This window comes from Pristiophorus japonicus, chromosome 12, assembly GCF_044704955.1.
Source record: "Pristiophorus japonicus isolate sPriJap1 chromosome 12, sPriJap1.hap1, whole genome shotgun sequence".
NCBI lineage: Eukaryota > Metazoa > Chordata > Chondrichthyes > Pristiophoridae > Pristiophorus > Pristiophorus japonicus.
The window spans coordinates 70,789,994-70,807,919 of record NC_091988.1 but is presented as its reverse complement, the minus strand read 5'-3'; the positions used below and the strand labels follow the sequence as shown (position 1 = coordinate 70,807,919).

At 46.7% G+C, this 17,926-nt stretch overlaps 1 protein-coding gene across 3 annotated transcripts in view; it reads left to right on the top strand.

Annotated features, from left to right (window-relative positions):
* The window catches only part of xpc (xeroderma pigmentosum, complementation group C), a 53,125-nt gene that overhangs the window by 12,106 nt on the left and 23,093 nt on the right, over positions 1-17,926 (top strand). For all 3 annotated transcript variants that reach the window (XM_070895647.1, XM_070895646.1, XM_070895645.1), the window contains exons 3-6: positions 1,886-1,974; positions 10,234-10,354; positions 11,631-11,715; positions 14,212-14,369. In XM_070895647.1, coding sequence (XP_070751748.1) covers positions 1,886-1,974; positions 10,234-10,354; positions 11,631-11,715; positions 14,212-14,369 — 453 coding nt within the window. The remainder of the gene's footprint in view (positions 1-1,885; positions 1,975-10,233; positions 10,355-11,630; positions 11,716-14,211; positions 14,370-17,926) is intronic.

Sequence of the window (17,926 nt, the reverse complement as noted above, 5' to 3'; positions counted from 1 at the left end):
TCATTGAAGGTTGGCATGCAGGTACAACAGGTGGTTAAGAAAGCAAATGGCATGTTGGCCTTCATAGTGAGGGGATTTGAGTACAGGGGCAGGGAGGTGTTGCTACAGTTATACAGGGCCTTGGTGAGGCCACACCTGGAGTATTGTGTACAGTTTTTGTCTCCTAACTTGAGGAAGGACATTCTTGCTATTGAGGGAGTGCAGCGAAGATTCACCAGACTGATTTCCGGGATGGCGGGACTGACATATCAAGAAAGACTGGATCAACTGGGCTTGTATTCACTGGAGTTCAGAAGAATGAGAGGGGACCTCATAGAAACGTTTAAAATTCTGACGGGTTTAGACAGGTTAGATGCAGGAAGAATGTTCCCAATGTTGGGGAGACTAGAACTAGGGGGCATAATCTTAGAATAAGGGGCCGCCCATTTAAAACTGAGATGAGGAGGAATTTCTTCTCTCAGGAGGTTGTAAATCTGTGGAATTCGCTGCCTCAGAAAACTGTGGAAGCTGGGACACTGAATAAATTTAAGACAGAGATAGACAGTTTCTTAACCGATAAGGGAATAATGGGTTATGGGAGCAGGCAGGGAAGTGGACCCGAATCCATGATCGGATCAGCCATGATCGTATTAAATGGCGGAGCAGGCTCGAGGGGCCGTATGGCCTACTCCTGCTCCGATTATGCTCTTATAGGAAAGATTGGATAGGCTGGTGTTGGTTTCTCTGGAACAGAGAAGGCTGAGGGGAGATCTTATTGTGGTATATAAAGTTATGAGGGCCTAGATAGAGTGAATAGGAAGGATCTGTTTCCCTTAGCACAGGGGTCAACAACCAGGGGGAAGAGATTTAAAGTAATTGTTAGAAGGTTTAGAGGGGATTTGAGGAGAATCCTTTTCACCCAGAGGGTGGTGGGGTTTGCAACACACTGCCTGAAAGGGTGGTAGAGGCAGAAACCCCCACCACATTTGAAAATACTTGGATGTGCAATTGAAGTGCCGTAACCTACAGGGCAATAGGCCCAGAGCTGGAAAGTGGGATTAGACTGGATTGCTCTTTGTCGGCCGGCACGGACACGATGGACCGAGTGGCCTCCTTTTGTGCTGCAACTTTACACGATTCTAAGATTCTTACTCAAGTTGGGAGGTGTCGGGCTAAGTTCCCGCCTGACCTCTCTGTGGCACAGTGAGTGGGACCCTGGGTAACCCCCTGGGCACTCTCACTGACAGTGTGTGGGACCCTGGGTAATGGACACTCTCACTGACAGTGTGTGGGACTCTGGGTAATGGACACTCTCACTGACAGTGTGTGGGACCCTGGGTAATGAACACTCTCACTGACACACATGAGAAAGACAGAACTCACACCCTTGGGACATCCCAAAGCGCTTCACAGCCAATGAAGTACTTTGGAAGCGTAGTCACTGTTGTAATGTCGGGAAACGGAGCACATTTAGTGCTGTTTCTCTTAACCAGGAGGTTTAAATAAAATTGGGTCAGAGAGCTCCGCAGAATTTTGCAGCAGGTTAACCTTTAGCTCCCCGGAGTGTCCATCCCCCAGGATAAACATATTTTCTTCCTTTCTGGACCTTTTCCTTCACTTGTTGATTGACAGCTGAATTTTCAAGCACTGCAGAGATCCAAGACGCCCAGATACTGGTCAGAGGTACTGAGGCAAATGTTAATGCCCCTACCGAGGGCCCAGAGCCAACGAGATCGTTCTGCACGGGTCAGGGAGCTTCTTCTCTCAGGGCCACGTCCTTACGGATCGAGTGGTGTTTAGAGTCCCAGGTGGTTGTGAACAGCGAGAGTGAGACAGGCTCTGGGGTTAGTCTCGATGTCGGTCCTGTGCCTGAAACACCAGCTAATGACGAGACTTCCATCTTCAGTTTGACAGGCCGATTGAAGCAGGAGGAGGAAAGTTCAGAGGACGAAGCCGGGACAGAGGACAGCGAAAATGAGTGGGAGGAGGTGGAAGGTAAGCAAGATCCTGATTCACATCACTGACTCGTGGGGGATAATCTTAACTTGACTCACCCAGCGGGCACGGCTCGGGTATGTCGGACACCGAAGCCCTATTATATGGGAGGATTCAGGAAAGAGTACATTTAAAAGCAGCAAGAGAAATGTCAAGGCTCTAGAGCAGAGTTTTGGGTAAAAATAAGCAGAGTGGGTCAGGAAGGGACAGAGAGAGTAACAAAGGTCATAGGGCATCAGTGACTAAAGTGACATCAGGGAAGAATAGAAAAAGTCAAAAGCTAAAGGCACTATATCGGAATGCGTGAAGCATTCGCAACAAAATAGATGAATTCACAGCGCAGATAGAAATGAATAGGTTTGATCTAATAGCCATTACGGAGATGTGGTTTCAAAGTGACCAAGATTGGGAACTAAATATTCCAGGACACTTAACTTTTAGAAGAGATAGGCAAAATGGAAAAGGAGGAGGGGTAGCCCTGATAATAAAGGATGGGATAAAGACAGTAGAGAGAAAGGATCTTAGCTCCGAAAATCAACAAGTAGAATCAGTTTGGGTGGAGCTAAGAAACAGCAAGGGGCAGAAAACATTGGTGGGATTTGTTTATAGACCCCCAAACAATAGTGGTGATGTAGGGCACAGCAGAAATCAGGAAATTAGAGGTGCATGTAACCGCGGCAATACAGTAATCATGAGGGACTTTAATCTGCATACAGACTGGGCAAACCAAATAAGCCAAAGGTTAATTAATAATCTTGCAGTAAAGGGGCCTTTACATACAAACATAGAAATTTACAGGGCAGAAGGCGGCCATTTCGACCCATCTTGTCCGCGCCGGCCAACAAAGAGCCGCACAGCCCTTGGTCAGCAGCCCTAAAGGTTACATATTCTCATCATCATCATCATAGGTGGTCCCTCGAAACGAGGATGACTTGCTTCACAGATGTTTCAAAGAAGGACCTGAACTGCATCCTGAAGGTTGGAAGATGCCTGTGCGTGGATTTTTTTAGCGAGTGGTAGCTGCTGCACACCAGCCACCACATGGGCTTGACAGAGCTAGGTCTTGGTTCAGTGGCAAGGGTTATCCAAGACGACGAGTCCAGCTCTGCTGCACGGACCTAGCGCGCACTCATATCGCAGTGTGGGCTGGCCCGTGCTGCCCCTGGCCCCGAACTCACGCCTCTCCTGGGCCCCGATCACATCCGTCCACAGTCTCTCGCCGCTCCTTCGCATGCATTTAAGGGGAAGCTAGATAAACAGTCCCTCTGCAAACCACCAGCACTCACACACACACACCCTGTACAGTCACCGAGCCCACAAACGCACAAACATTACACACCACTGATTACAGAAATGGGGAGAGAGACAGGAGCAAAGTAGGGACAGTAACACACGAGACATTCACAGTCCCAATCTCTGGAAACCAATGCCGTTGTCCAATCTGCTCTGCTCACTGTCAGCGCTCCTTGAAATAGTAAAATCTAAGCATCAGGATCCATCATAATTGGCAGGCACTCATCATCAGGATGAAATAGGCGTCACTGTCAATAGAGGCACTCACTCCAACGTAGTAACTTAAAAATTCAAATTTGGTGCCAATTTCATCCTTGTTGTAGGGCAGGAAGGTCCTGAGGACCTGGTACTCCGTCCACTCCCCGTTCTGATATTTGGGGTGATGCGTGGCGTTGTACACTCCTCGCAGATTCTCGATGGTGATCACACCGTCTCCTGTCTTGTCGGAAGGCTTGTGCAATGATCTCTTTCCTTGCGTTAGGAAAGGTAGGCTGCCGGGTCCCTTGATGCCGGCCGAGCCCCAGGACAGACACTGCAGCCGCAATTTCTCCACCGGGTCCGTGCGCTGCCGCAGTTGCTGCTTCGCATTCATCCCCATTTCCCGGGCGTGTCTCGCTGTCCCCGCTATCTTGGCTCCGACTGTCGGCCTATGTCTCTCGCGGCCGCGTTCGCTACTCAGTTTGCAGTTTACATATAAACCTATGAACAATGACGGAAAGGCAAAGAGCAACCAGTCCGCCTCACCCAACATTCGACACCCCTTATACTGAAACATTCTACACTCCACCCCAACCGGAGTCATGTGATCTCCTGGGAGAGGCAAAAACCAGATAAAAACCCAGGCCGATTTAAGGAGAAAAAATCTGGGAAAATTCCTCTCCGACCCATCCAGGTGATCGAAACTAGTCCAGGAGATCACCCTGGCCGTATTCTATTCCCTGCGGTACTTACCATTATATCTGCGCCGTCCAACAAATCACCCAGTCTAATCCCAATTACCAGCTCTAGGTCCGTAACCCTGCAGGTTACTGCACTTTAAGTGCCCAGCCAACCATCTCTTAAAAGTGGTGAGGGTTTCTGCATCCACCACTCTTCCAGGCAGCGAGTTCCAGATCCCCACAACCCTCTGGGTAAAGAAGCCCCCCTCCCCCCCCCCCCCATCAAATCCCCTCTAAACCTCCACCAACCACCTTAAAACTATGCCTCCTCGTAATAGATCCCTCCACCAATGGAAATAGACCCTTACTATCCACTATGTCCAGGCCCCTCAATATTTTGTACACCTCAATGAAGTCTCCTCTCAGCCTCCTCTGTTCCAATGAGAACAAACCCAGCCTATCCAATCTGTCCTCATAAACTAAGATTCTCCATTCCAGGCAGCATCCTAGTAAATTTCCTCTGCACCCTCTCTAGTGCAATCACGTCCTTCCTATAATAGTGACCAGAACTGCACGCAGTACTCCAGCTGTGGCCTAACCAAAGTATTATACAATTTAAGCATAACCTCCCTGCTCTTATACTCTCTGCCTTGGCCAATAAAGGCAAGCATTCCGTATGACTTCTTAACCACCTGGCCTGCTACTTTCAGGGATCTGTGGACAAGCACTCCAAGGTCCCTTTGTGCATCTATACTAGTAAGTGGCCAACCGCTTAATAAGAACATAAGAAATAGGAACAGGAGCAGGCCATATGGCCCCTCGAGCCTGCATCGCCATTCAATAAAATCATGGCTGATCTGATCATGGACTCCGTTCCACTTCCCCGCCTGCTTCCCTTAACCCCTTATTTCCTTATCATTTAAAAAACAATTTCTGTCTTAAATTTATTCAATGTCCCAGCTTCCACAGCTCTCTGAGGAAGCGAATTCCACAGATTTACAACCCTCTGAGAGAAGAAATTTCTCCTCATCTCTGTTTTAAATGGACAGTCCATTATTCTAAGATCATGCCCTCTAGTTCTAGTCTCCCCATCAGTGGAAACATCCTCTCTGCATTCACCTTGTCAAGCCCCCTCATAATCTTATACGTTTTGATAAGATCACCTCTCATTCTTCTGAATTCCCATGAGTAGAGGCCCAACCTACTCAACCTTTCCTCATAAGTCAACCCCCTCAATCCCCGGAATCAACCTAGTGAATCTTCTCTGAACTGCCTCCAAAGCAAGTATATCCTTTTGTAAATATGGAAACCAAAACTGCATGCAGTATTCCAGGTGTGGCCTCACCAATACCTTATATAGCTATAACAAGACTTCCCTGCTTTTATACTCCATCCTCTTTGCAATAAAGGCCAATGTACCATTTTGTGTATACCCTTTCCTTATTAGCCCTCCCAAAGTGCATCACCTCACACTTATCTGAATTTAATTCCATTTGCCACTGCTCTGCTCACCTGACCAGTAGATTGATATCCTCCTGCAGCCCATTACTTTCCTCTTCATTATTAACCACACAGCCAATTTTAGTGTCGCCTGCAAACTTCTTAATCATACTCCCTATATTCAAATCTAAATCGTTGACATATACCACAAAAGGAAAGGGACCCAGTACTGAGCCCTGCAGAACCCCACTGGAAACATCATTCCAGTCACAAAAACATCCATCAATCATTACCTTTTGCTTCCTACCTCCAAGCCAATTTTGGATCCAACTTGCCACTTTGCCCTGTATCTCATGGGCTTTAACTTTCATGACCAGTCTACCATGTGGGACCTTATCAAAAGCTTTGCTAAAGTCCATATATACTACATCGTATGCACTATCCTCATCGACCTTCTTGGTTACCTCCTCAAAAAATTCGATCAGGTTAGTCAAACACCATCTTCCCTTGCTGACTGTCCCTAATTAAAATCCTTGCCTTTCCAAATGTAGATTTATCCTGTCTTTCAGGATTTTTTCCAATAGTTTTCCCACCACTGAGGTTAGGCTGACAGGCCTATAATTACTCAGCTTATCCCTTTTTCCCTCCTTAAACAAGGGTACTACATTAACAGTCCTCCAATCCTCTGGCACCAAAGAGGACGGGCAAATGCTGGTCAAGGCCTCTGCTATTTCCTCTTTTACTTCGCTCAACAGCCTGGGATGCATTTCATCCAGGCCTGGGGACTTAATCTACTTTCAATGCTGCTAAACCCCTTAATACTTCCTCTCTCACACTCCTCCTCGATAGCAGTATCTGCATTACCCCTTTCCTTTGTGAAAACAGATGCAAAGTATTCGTTAAGAACCCTACCAACATCTTCCGCTTCCACACAAATATTACCCTCATGGTCTCTAATAGGCCCTAACCTTTCTTTAGTTACCCACTTATTCTTAATATATTTATAGAACGTCTTAGGGTTTTCCTTAATTTTACTGGCCAAGAATTTCTCATGCTCTCTCTTAGCATTCCTAATATCCTTTTTAATTTTGCCTTTTAACTTTCTATATTCCTATAAAGATTCTAAAGTATTTAGCTGTCAGTATATGACTTAAGCGTCCCTTTTTTTCTTAATCCTCCCCTGTAAGTCCCTAGACATCCAGGGGTTCTAGAATTATTTTTCCCAGCCTTTTTCTTTAAGGGCACATATTTGGCTTGAGCATTCCGGATCTCCTCCTCAAATGCCTCCCACTGTTCCGACACTGATTTACCCACAAGTAGCTGTTTCCACATCACCATGGCCAAATCACTCCTTAACTTAGCAAAATTAGCTTTTCCCCAATTCGGAACTTTTATTCCAGGCCTATTCTTGTCCTTATCCATAACCAACTTGAATCTGACTGAATTATGGTCACTACCTCCCAAGTGCTGTCCCACTAATACCCCTTCAACCTGCCCAGCTTCATTCCCCAAAACTAAATCCAAGACTGCCCCCTCTCGTGTTGGGCTTGCTACATACTGACTAAAAAAGTTCTCTTGAATGCAATTCAAGAATTCCGCACCCTCTATACCCTTCACACTAAATTTGTCCCAATCAATATTTGGATAGTTAAAATCCCCTACTGTTACTACCCTTTGATTTTTAGACTTCACAGCAATTTGCCTACATATTTGCTCCTCTATCTCCCTCCCACTGTTTCGGGGTCTATAATACACGCCCAGCAGTGTGATCGCCCCTTTTTTATTTTTTAATTCTACCCATATGGCCTCATTTGATGATCCCTCTAACATATCATCCCTCCTCACCGCTGTAATAGTTTCTTTAATCAGGACCGCAACCCCCCCCCCCCCCAACCCCCACTTTTTATCCCCCTGTCTATCTTGTCTAAAAATCCTGTAGCCAGGAATATTGATCTGCCAAACCTGCCCCTCTTTCAGCCATGTTTCTGTAATGGTTATAATGTCATACTCTTAGCTCATCCACTGTATTCGCTATACAGTTTGCATTAAAGTATATACCATTCAGCACAGGAAAACCTCCTTACTTACTACATACTAAGCCATGTTTTCCTCTGTCTTACAGATTCGCTTTCTAGATTCTTGCTATCCAATTTCTGCTTTACTTCCCTCCCTTTTGAATTCATTCTCAGGTTCCCATCCCCCGCCAAGCTAGTTTAAACTCTCCCCAACAGCATTAGCAAAACTCCCCACGAGGATATTGGTCCCGGCGCTGTTGAGGTGCAACCCGTCCAGTTTGTACAGGTCCCATCTCCCCCAGAAGCGGTACCAATGCCTCAAGAATTTAAAGCCCTCCCTCCTACACCAACTCTCCAGCCACGTGTTCATCCTCTCTATCCTTCTATTACTAGATTACTACCTTTGAGGTCCTACTCTTTAATTTTCTTCCTCGCTCCCTGAATTCTTCCTGTAGGACCTCATCCCTCATTTTACCTATCTGGACCACGACCTCTAGCTGTTTACCCTCTCCCCGCCCTCCCAGGATGCCCTGCGTCCGCTCTGTGACATCCTTGATCCTGGCACAAGGAAGGCACAAAACCATTTGGGAATCACGTCTACGGCCGCAGAAAAGCCTCTATTCCCCTAACTATAGAATCCCCTCTCACTAGGGCTCTTTTGTTCTTTGTCCCTCCCCTCTATGCAGCTGAGCCACCCGTGATGCCTTGGAATTGGCTCTGGCTGCACTTCCCAGAGGCACCATCGTCCTTACCGATACTCAGAAGTGAATATCGGTTTGAAAGCGAGATGGACTCACGGGGGGACTCCTGCACTACCTGCCTAGCACACTTACTACGTCTGCTGGTCACCCACTTCCCCTCTACCTGCTCGCCTTTAAGCTGCGGGGTGACCACCTCCTGAAACGTGCTATCCACGTAGCTGTCAGCCTCGCGGATGCACCGTATTGACTCCACACGCTGCTCCAACTCCACAACACGAAGCCCGAGCACAGCTGGTTGTCTAGGCCGCACAAAGCGTCCAGGACTTCCCACATGCCGCAGGATGTGCATTCCACAGGACTGAGCTGCACTACCATCCCTCTAGTTAGCCTTATCTAGTTTAAAATCTACTTAAAAAGAAATAGAGAAAAGTGACCATAATATGATAGAATTTTATATTGAGTTTGAAAGTGATTTAGTTAAATCCGAAACTAAGGTCTTAAATCTAAACAAAGCAAACTACGTAGGTATGAGGGGCGAGTTGGCTAAGGTAGATTGGGAAACGACAGTAAACGGTACGACGGTTGACAAGCAATAGCTAGCATTTAAAGAATTAATACATAATTTACAACAAATATACATTCCTTTAAGGCACAAAAACCCCACAGGAAAAGTGGTCCAACCATGGCTAATAAGAGAAGTTAAAGGTAGTATTAGATCAAAGGAAGAGGCTTATAATGTTGCCAAAAAGAGCAGTAAGCCTGAGGATTGAGAGGATTTTAGAATTCAGCAAAGGAGGACCAAGAAATTGATAAAGGGAAAGTAGAATATGAGAGTAAATTAGAGAAAGAGATAAAAACAGACTGTAAAAGCTTCTATAGGTATGGGGTAAAAAGGAAAAAGTGGGTCTCCTACAGACTGAGACAGGAGAAATTATAATGGGGAATAAGGAAATGACGGAGTAACTAAACAAATGCTTTGCGTTGTCTTCACGGAAGAAGACACAAGAAACCTCTCGGAAATAGTGGAGTACCAAGGGTCTAAGGAGAATGAGGAACTGAAAGAAATTAGTATTAGTAAAAAAAAATAGTACCGGAGAAATTAATGGGACTGAAAGCTGATAAATCCCCTGGACCTTTAAGGACAGATTGAGTAGACTAGGCCTATATTCTCTAGAGTTTAGAAGAATGAGAGGTAACTTTATTGAAACATACAAAATTCTTACAGGGCTTGACAGGGTAGATGCAGGGAGGATGTTTCCTCCTGGCTGGGGAGTCTAGAACCAGGGGTCACAGTCTCAGAATAAGGGGTTGACTATTTAGGACTGAGATGAGGAGAAACTTCTTCACTCAGAGGTGGTGACTCTTTGGAATTCTCTACTCCAGAGGGCTATGGAGGCTCAGTGTTTGAGTATATTCAAGACAGAGATCAGTAGATTTTTGGATATTAAGGGAATCAAGAGATATGGGGACAGGAAAGTGGAGTTGAGGTCGAATATCACACATTGAATGGCAGAGCAGCCTCGAGGGGCTGAATGGCCTCCTCCTACTCCTAATTCTTATGTTCTCAGTGTTTGATGGGACAATGCAGAGGGAGCTTTACTCTGTATCTAACCCTGTGCTGTACCTGTCCTGAGAGTGTTTGATGGGACAGTGTAGAAGGAGTTTTACTCTGTATCTAACCCATGCTGTACCTGCCCTGGGAGTGTTGGACGGGACAGTGCAGAGGGAGCTTTACTCTATATGTAACACCTGTTAGATGCTGGTAGAGACGCACCTTCTGTCACTGTGCGTGGGAAAATACTGGGTTCACCCCCATGTCCAGAGAGCCAAATATTGCTTGAGGTTTGAGCCATGGACAAACGCTTAGGGAGTGGCACCAACAGTATCAAGCGGACCACAATTTAAGCATTCCTTTCTTTTTCTTTCTCACAGAGCTGCAGAACAGTGTGTCAGAAGAATCATTGACCTTGCCCCTTCCTAAGCACGACTTTCCTGAAGAGCCCCTGGAGATTGAAATTGAAACTCCAGCCTATAGCAAGAAAAAGGCGCGAAGGTCTGTGATTTATAAACCCTCTTTAATTTACAATTGTTGCTTTTATTATACAACCTCACCACTTCCCATCGTGCCCGAGTCAGAGATCGTGGGTTCAAGCCCCACTCCAGAGACTAGCATCGAGCATACGGCACAGAAACAGGCCATTCGGCCCATCAGATTCATGCTGGTGTTTATGCTCCACACCAGCCTCCTTCCACCCTTCTTCATCTCCCCCCATCACCATATCCTTCTATTCCTTTCTCCCTCATGTGTTTATCCAGCTTCCCCTTAAATGCATCTTTGCTATTTGCCTCAACCCCTCCCTGTGGCAGCGAGTTCCACATTCTCACCACTCTCTGGATAAAGAAGTTTCTCCTGAATTCCCTATTGGTGACTATCTTATATTGACGGGTCCTAGTTCTAGTTTTAGGAATGTTGGTTAAGGGACAAAATATGGTCCGAGGAACCTGTGGAGAACTGACCCCCGCTCCCCGTTCATCAATGGCTGCGGGATCCTCCACATCCACCTGGAGCCCCATAATCCAGGCTGACCCTCCCAGTGTAGTACTGAGGGAGTGCAGCACTGTTGGAGGGGCAGTACTGAGGGAGTGCTGCACTGTCGGAGGGGCAGTACTGAGGGAGTGCTGCACTGTCGGAAGGGCAGTACTGAGGGAGTGCAGCACTGTCGGAGGGGCAGTACTGAGGGAATGCTGCACTGATGTAGGGGCAGTACTGAGGGAGCGCTGCACTGTCGAAGGGGCAGTACTGAGGGAATGCTGCACTGATGTAGGGGCAGTACTGAGGGAGTGCGGCACAGTCAGAGGACCAGTGCTGAGGGAGTGCTGCACTGTCGGAGGGGCAGTACCGAGGGAGCGCTGCACTTTTGGAGGTGCCGTCTTTAAGATGAGACGTTAAACCGAGTCCCGGTCTGCCTTCTCAGATGGACGTAAAAGATCCCATGACACTATTTCTAAGGAGAGCAACGGAGTTCTCTCCGGTGTCCTGCGGCTAATATTTATCCCTCAGTGAACATCACTAAAACAGATGATCTGCTCCTTGTCACATTGCTGTTTGTGGGAGTTTGTGCTGCGCACATTGGCTGCCGCATTTCCTACATTACAACAGTGACTACACTTAACAAAGCACTTAATTGGCTGTAAAGCCCTTTGGGATGTCCTGAACTTTTGAAAGGCGCTATAAATTCTTTTCCTGTTATTTGAACCTTTTATGATGAATCAATCTTTCAATCCGATTGGTAATGTAACCTTTCATGCTAACATTATGTGCCATACAGAGAGAAGCGACAGGCTGAATTTGAGGACTACCTCCGGCGAATGATAAACCGTTTTACGAGGAATGTTCTCGTGGACACTCACAAGGTACACCAACGTACCCAGGATGCAGCGCGGCGCGATTGAAACCAAGAAAATGGGGACTTTAGGGATTGGCCAAAGTTCTCGATCAGTAATTACTGGGCCCAGTGAGGGGGAGGGACAGTCGTGTGAAGCAGGATTAGTCCCTGCCCTGGGCTGAGCCTACTGATCTCGGGAGCAGGGCCTGTGCTCGCTGACCCACATGGGCTCCCTCGATTTTAAAATTCTTATCTTTGTTTTCAAATCCCTTCCTTGCCTCGCCCCTCCCTATCTCTGTAATCCCCTCCAGCCCTACAAACTCCCCCCCCCCCCCCCCCCTCCGAGATCTCTGCGCTCCTCCAATTCGGCCTCTTGTCCATCCCCGATTTCCATCGCTCCACCATGGCAGCTGTGCCTTCAGCTGCCTGGGCCCCAAGCTCTGGAACTCCCTGCCTAAACCTCTCCACCTCTCTCTCCTCCTTCAAAACGCTCCTTAAAACCTACCTCTTTGACCAAGCTTTTGATCACCCATCCTAATATCTCCTTCTGTGGCTCTGTGTGAAATTTTGTTTGATAATCACTCCTGTCAAGCACCTTGGGACATTTTACTATGTTAAAGGTGCTATATAAATGCAAGTTGTTGTTATAGATGCCTCAGTGGCCCTGGATAAATCGCCATCCACTGATTGATTGCAAAACAATTATGTCTGAGGCATTGTTGGATTAGGCTGCGATGCCTTTGTGGTGAAATAGTCTGCCATACGCTCCCTATTTAGGCTCGTGTGTGAAGAACAAGGGTGAGGTGATGGGCTGCTGTTGCCCATGGAGGGTCAGCACCTATCGGAGAGTAGTGGTGAGGAGCCTCTCTTTCAGATGCTGACTGACTCACGGTGCCAGGTGCGAAGCGCTTTTGCCTCTAGAGTCTGAAGGCTGTGGGTTCAGGTTCCACTCCCGAAACTTGAGCACATAATCCAGTGCAGTGCTGAGGGTGTGCTGCACTGTCGGAGAGGCAGTACTGAGGGAGCGCTGCACTGTTGGAGGGGCAGTACCCGAGGGAGCTCCGCATTGTCGGAGGGGCAGTACTTGAGGGAGCTCTGCAATGTCGGAGGGGCAGTACTTGAGGGAGTGCCTCACTCTGAGGGGCAGTACTGAGGGAGCGCCGCATTGTCGGAGGTGCCCTCTTTTGGATGAGACATTAAACCGAGGCTCCGTCTGTTCTTTCAAGTGGACGTAAAAGATCCCATTGCACCATTTCGAAGAAGAGGAAGGGAGTTATTCCGATGTCATGGGGCCACAATTTATCCCTCAACCAATGTCATTAAAACACATTATCTGCTCATTATCACATTGCTGTTTGTGGAAACCTGCAATGTGCAAGTTGGCTGCTGCGTTTCCTTCATTACAATAGTGACCATGGTTCAAAAAGTACTTCATTGGCTGTCCGGTGGTCGTGAAAGGCGCTATATAAATGCAAGTCTTTCCTTTCTTTCATTGTATACCACCTTCTTAGAGAGGGTGCAGAGGAGATTTACTAGAATGGTTCCAGGGATGAGCGACTTCATGGAGAAGCAGGGATGGTTCTCCTTAGAGTGGAGAGTGTTAGTGGGAGATTTAATAGCGGTGATCAAAACCATGAATGGTTTTCGATAGAGTAAATGAGGAGAAATTGATTCCACTGGCAGGAGGGTCGGTAACCAGAGGACACAGATTGAAGATAATTGGCAAAAGAACTCGAGGGGGAGAGGAGGAGAATGTTTTTACGCAGCGAGTTGTGATCTGGTTGTAATGGGCCGAACGCTGCCTGAAAGGGTTGTGGAAGCTTTCAAAAGGGAATTGTGTGTATGTACTTGAAGAGAAAATAGTGACAGGGCTATGTGGAAAGAGAAGGGTCTCCTTCTGTGCTGTTTCATTCTAAGATTGTGTGTCAACAACAACTTGTATTTATATAGCGCCTTTAACATAGTGAAATGTCCCAAGGTGCTTCACAGGAGTATTATGGAATAACAATTTGACACCGAGCTGTATAAGTAGAAATTAGTGCAGGAAAGAGGTGGGTTTTAAGGAGTGTCTTAAAGGAGGATAGTGAGGCAGAGAGGTTTAGGGAGGAAGTTCCAGAGCTTGGGGCCTCAGCATCAGGAAAGGATGAACAGGCTGGGTCTCTTTTCTCTTGAAATAAGAAGGCTGAGGGGTGACTTCATAGAGGTCTTTAAAATTATGAAAGGTTTTGATAGAGTGGATACAGAGAGAATGTTTCCACTTGTGGGAAAAAGCAAAACTGGTTGAGGCGAATAGCAGAGGTACATTTACAGGGAAGCTGGATAAACACATGAAGGAGAAAGGAATAGAAAGATATGGTGATGGGGTGAGATGAAGAAGGGGTGGGGGGAGGAGCCTCGTGTGGAGCATAAACACTGGCACGGACCCGATGGGCCGAATGGCCTGTTTCTGTGCTATAAATGCATTGTGATGCACCTATTGCTGATATTGCGACCTTTGTTCTTGTTATTGCTTCCCCTGCTGCAGGTGCACCTTCTGTGTCTGTTGGCCAATGGAATGTTCCGGAACAGGATGTGCAATGAGCCGGAGCTGCGTGCCGTGGCACTGTCGCTGGTGCCCGCCGAACTCACCAAGGTGCCAAGCAGCTGTGTGGACATTCCGTTCCTCTCCAAACTGCTGAAGTGGTAAGCCAATGAGTTTGGTCCGCCCTTTGCCTCCCCGGCTCCCAGTGGCCCCGCCAAACTAGCGTTTATTTCTAGAGGTATAGAATTGAAAAGTAGGAAAGTTATGCTAAACTTGTATCGAACCTTGGTTGGATCACACTGTGTACAGTTCTGGTCGCCATATTAAAGAAAGGATATAGAGGCATTGGAGAGAGTGCAGAGAAGATTTACAAGGATGATACCAGAAATACGAGGGTATACATATCAGGAAATGACTGACTGGGTCTCTTTTCTCTTGAAATAAGAAGGCTGAGGGGTGACCTAATAGAGGTCTTTAAAATTATGAAAGGTTTTGATAGAGTGGATACAGAGAGAATGTTTCTACTTGTGGGGAAGAGCATAACTAGAGGCCATCAATATAAAATAATCACCAAGAAATCCAATAGGGAATTCAGAAGAAACTTCTCCACCCAGAGAGTGATGAGAATGTGGAACTCGCTGCCGCAGGGAGTGGTTGAAGCGAATAGTATCGATACATTTAAGGGGAGGCTAGACAAGCATGAGGAAGAAGGGAATAGAGGGTTATGCTGATAGATTTAGATGAGGAAAGACAGGAGGAGGCTCGAGTGGAGCATAAACGCCGGCATGAGTCCCTTGATTTCCTTAATATCCAAAAATCGATCGATCTCTGTCTTGAATATACTCAAAGACTGAGCCTCCACAACCCTCTGGAATAGAGAATTCCAAAGATTCACCACCCTCTGAGTGAAGAAGTTTCTCATCATCTCAGTCCTAAATGGCCGACCCCTTATTCTGAGACTGTGACCCCTGTTTCTAGACTCCCCAGCCAGGGGAAACATCCTCCCTGCATCTACCCTGTCGAGCCCTGTAAGAATTCTGTATGTTTCAATGAGATCACCTTTCATTCTTCTAAACTCTAGTGAATATAGGCCCAATTTAGCCAATCTTTCCTCATTCCTGTGCCGTATATCCCATGTAATCTACGTCCAGATCCTCGGCCTCGGTTCCCCACACATCTCCAGGTGTATGGACCTGCTCCTCCAGGAAATTAGGGGTGCATGCAATAAAGGTGCAGCAGTTATAATGGGTGACTTTAATATGCACATAGATTGGGCTAACCAAACTGGAAGCAATACGGTGGAGGAGGATTTTCTGGAGTGCATAAGGGATGGTTTTTTAGACCAATATGTCGAGGAACCAACTAGGGGGAGGCCATCTTAGATTGGGTGTTATGTAATGAGAGAGGATTAATTAGCAATCTCGTTGTGCGAGGCCCCTTGGGGAAGAGTGACCATAATATGGTGGAATTCTGCATTGGGATGGAGAATGAAACAGTTAATTCAGAGACCATGGTCCAGAACTTAAAGAAGGCTAACTTTGAAGGTATGAGGCGTGAATTGGCTGGGATGGATTGGCGAATGATACTTAAGGGGTTGACTGTGGATGGGCAATGGCAGACATTTAGAGACCGCATGGATGAACTACAACAATTGTACATTCCTGTCTGGCATAGAAATAAAAAAGGGAAGGTGGCTCAACCGTGGCTATCAAGGGAAATCAGGGATAGTATTAAAGCCAAGGAAGTGGCATTCAAATTGGCCAGAAATAGCAGCGAACCTGGGGACTGGGAGAAATTTAGAACTCAGCAGAGGAGGACAAAGGGTTTGATTAGGGCAGGGAAAATGGAGTATGAGAAGAAGCTTGCAGGGAACATTAAGACGGATTGCAAAAGTTTCTATAGATATGTAAAGAGAAAAAGGTTAGTAAAGACAAACGTAGATCCCCTGCAGTCAGAATCAGGGGAAGTCATAACGGGGAACAAAGAAATGGCGGACCAATTGAACAAGTACTTTGGTTCGGTATTCACGAAGGAGGACACGAACAACCTTCCGGTTATAAAAGGGGTCGGGGGTCTAGTAAGGAGGAGGAACTGAGGGAAATCCTTATTAGCCGGGAAATTGTGTTGGGGAAATTGATGGGATTGAAGGCCGATAAATCCCCAGGGCCTGATGGACTGCATCCCAGAGTACTTAAGGAGGTGGCCTTGGAAATAGTGGATGCGTTGACAGTCATTTTCCAACATTCCATTGACTCTGGATCAGTTCCTATGGAGTGGAGGGTAGCCAATGTAACCCCACTTTTTAAAAAAGGAGGGAGAAAGATAACAGGGAATTATAGACCGGTCAGCCTGACATCGGTAGTGGGTAAAATGATGGAATCAATTATTAAGGATGTCATAGCAGTGCATTTGGAAAGAGGTGACATGATAGGTCCAAGTCAGCATGGATTTGTGAAAGGGAAATCATGCTTGACAAATCTTCTGGAATTTTTTGAGGATGTTTCCAGTAGAGTGGATAAGGGAGAACCAGTTGATGTGGTATATTTGGACTTTCAGAAGGCTTTCGACAAGGTCCCACACAAGAGATTGATGTGCAAAGTTAGAGCACATGGGATTGGGGGTAGTGTACTGACATGGATTGAGAACTGGTTGTCAGACAGGAAGCAAAGAGTAGGAGTAAATGGGGACTTTTCAGAATGGCAGGCAGTGACTAGTGGGGTACCGCAAGGTTCTGTGCTGGGGCCCCAGCTGTTTACACTGTACATTAATGATTTAGATGAGGGGATTAAATGTAGTATCTCCAAATTTGCGGATGACACTAAGTTGGGTGGCAGTGTGAGCTGCGAGGAGGATGCTGTGAGGCTGCAGAGCGACTTGGATAGGTTAGGTGAGTGGGCAAATGCATGGCAGATGAAGTATAATGTGGATAAATGTGAGGTTATCCACTTTGGTGGTAAAAACAGAGAGACAGACTATTATCTGAATGGTGACAGATTAGGAAAAGGGGAGGTGCAAAGAGACCTGGGTGTCATGGTACATCAGTCATTGAAGGTTGGCATGCAGGTGCAGCAGGCGGTTAAGAAAGCAAATGGCATGTTGGCCTTCATAGTGAGGGGATTTGAGTACAGGGGCAGGGAGGTGTTACTACAGTTGTACAGGGCATTGGTGAGGCCACACCTGGAGTATTGTGTACAGTTTTGGTCTCCTAACCTGAGGAAGGACATTCTTGCTATTGAGGGAGTGCAGCGAAGATTCACCAGACTGATTCCCGGGATGGCGGGACTGACCTATCAAGAAAGACTGGATCAACTGGGCTTGTATTCACTGGAGTTCAGAAGAATGAGAGGGGACCTCATAGAAACATTTAAAATTCTGAAGAGGTTAGACAGGTTAGATGTAGGAAGAATGTTCCCAATGTTGGGGAAGTCCAGAACCAGAGGTCACAGTCTAAGGATAAGGGGTAAGCCATTTAGGACCGAGATGCGGAGGAACTTCTTCACCCAGAGAGTGGTGAACCTGTGGAATTCTCTACCACAGAAAGTTGTTGAGGCCAATTCACTAAATATATTCAAAAAGGAGTTAGATGAGGTCCTTACTACTAGGGGGATCAAGGGGTATGGCGAGAAAGCAGGAATGGGGTACTGAAGTTGAATGTTCAGCCATGAACTCATTGAATGGCGGTGCAGGCTAGAAGGGCCGAATGGCCTACTCCTGCACC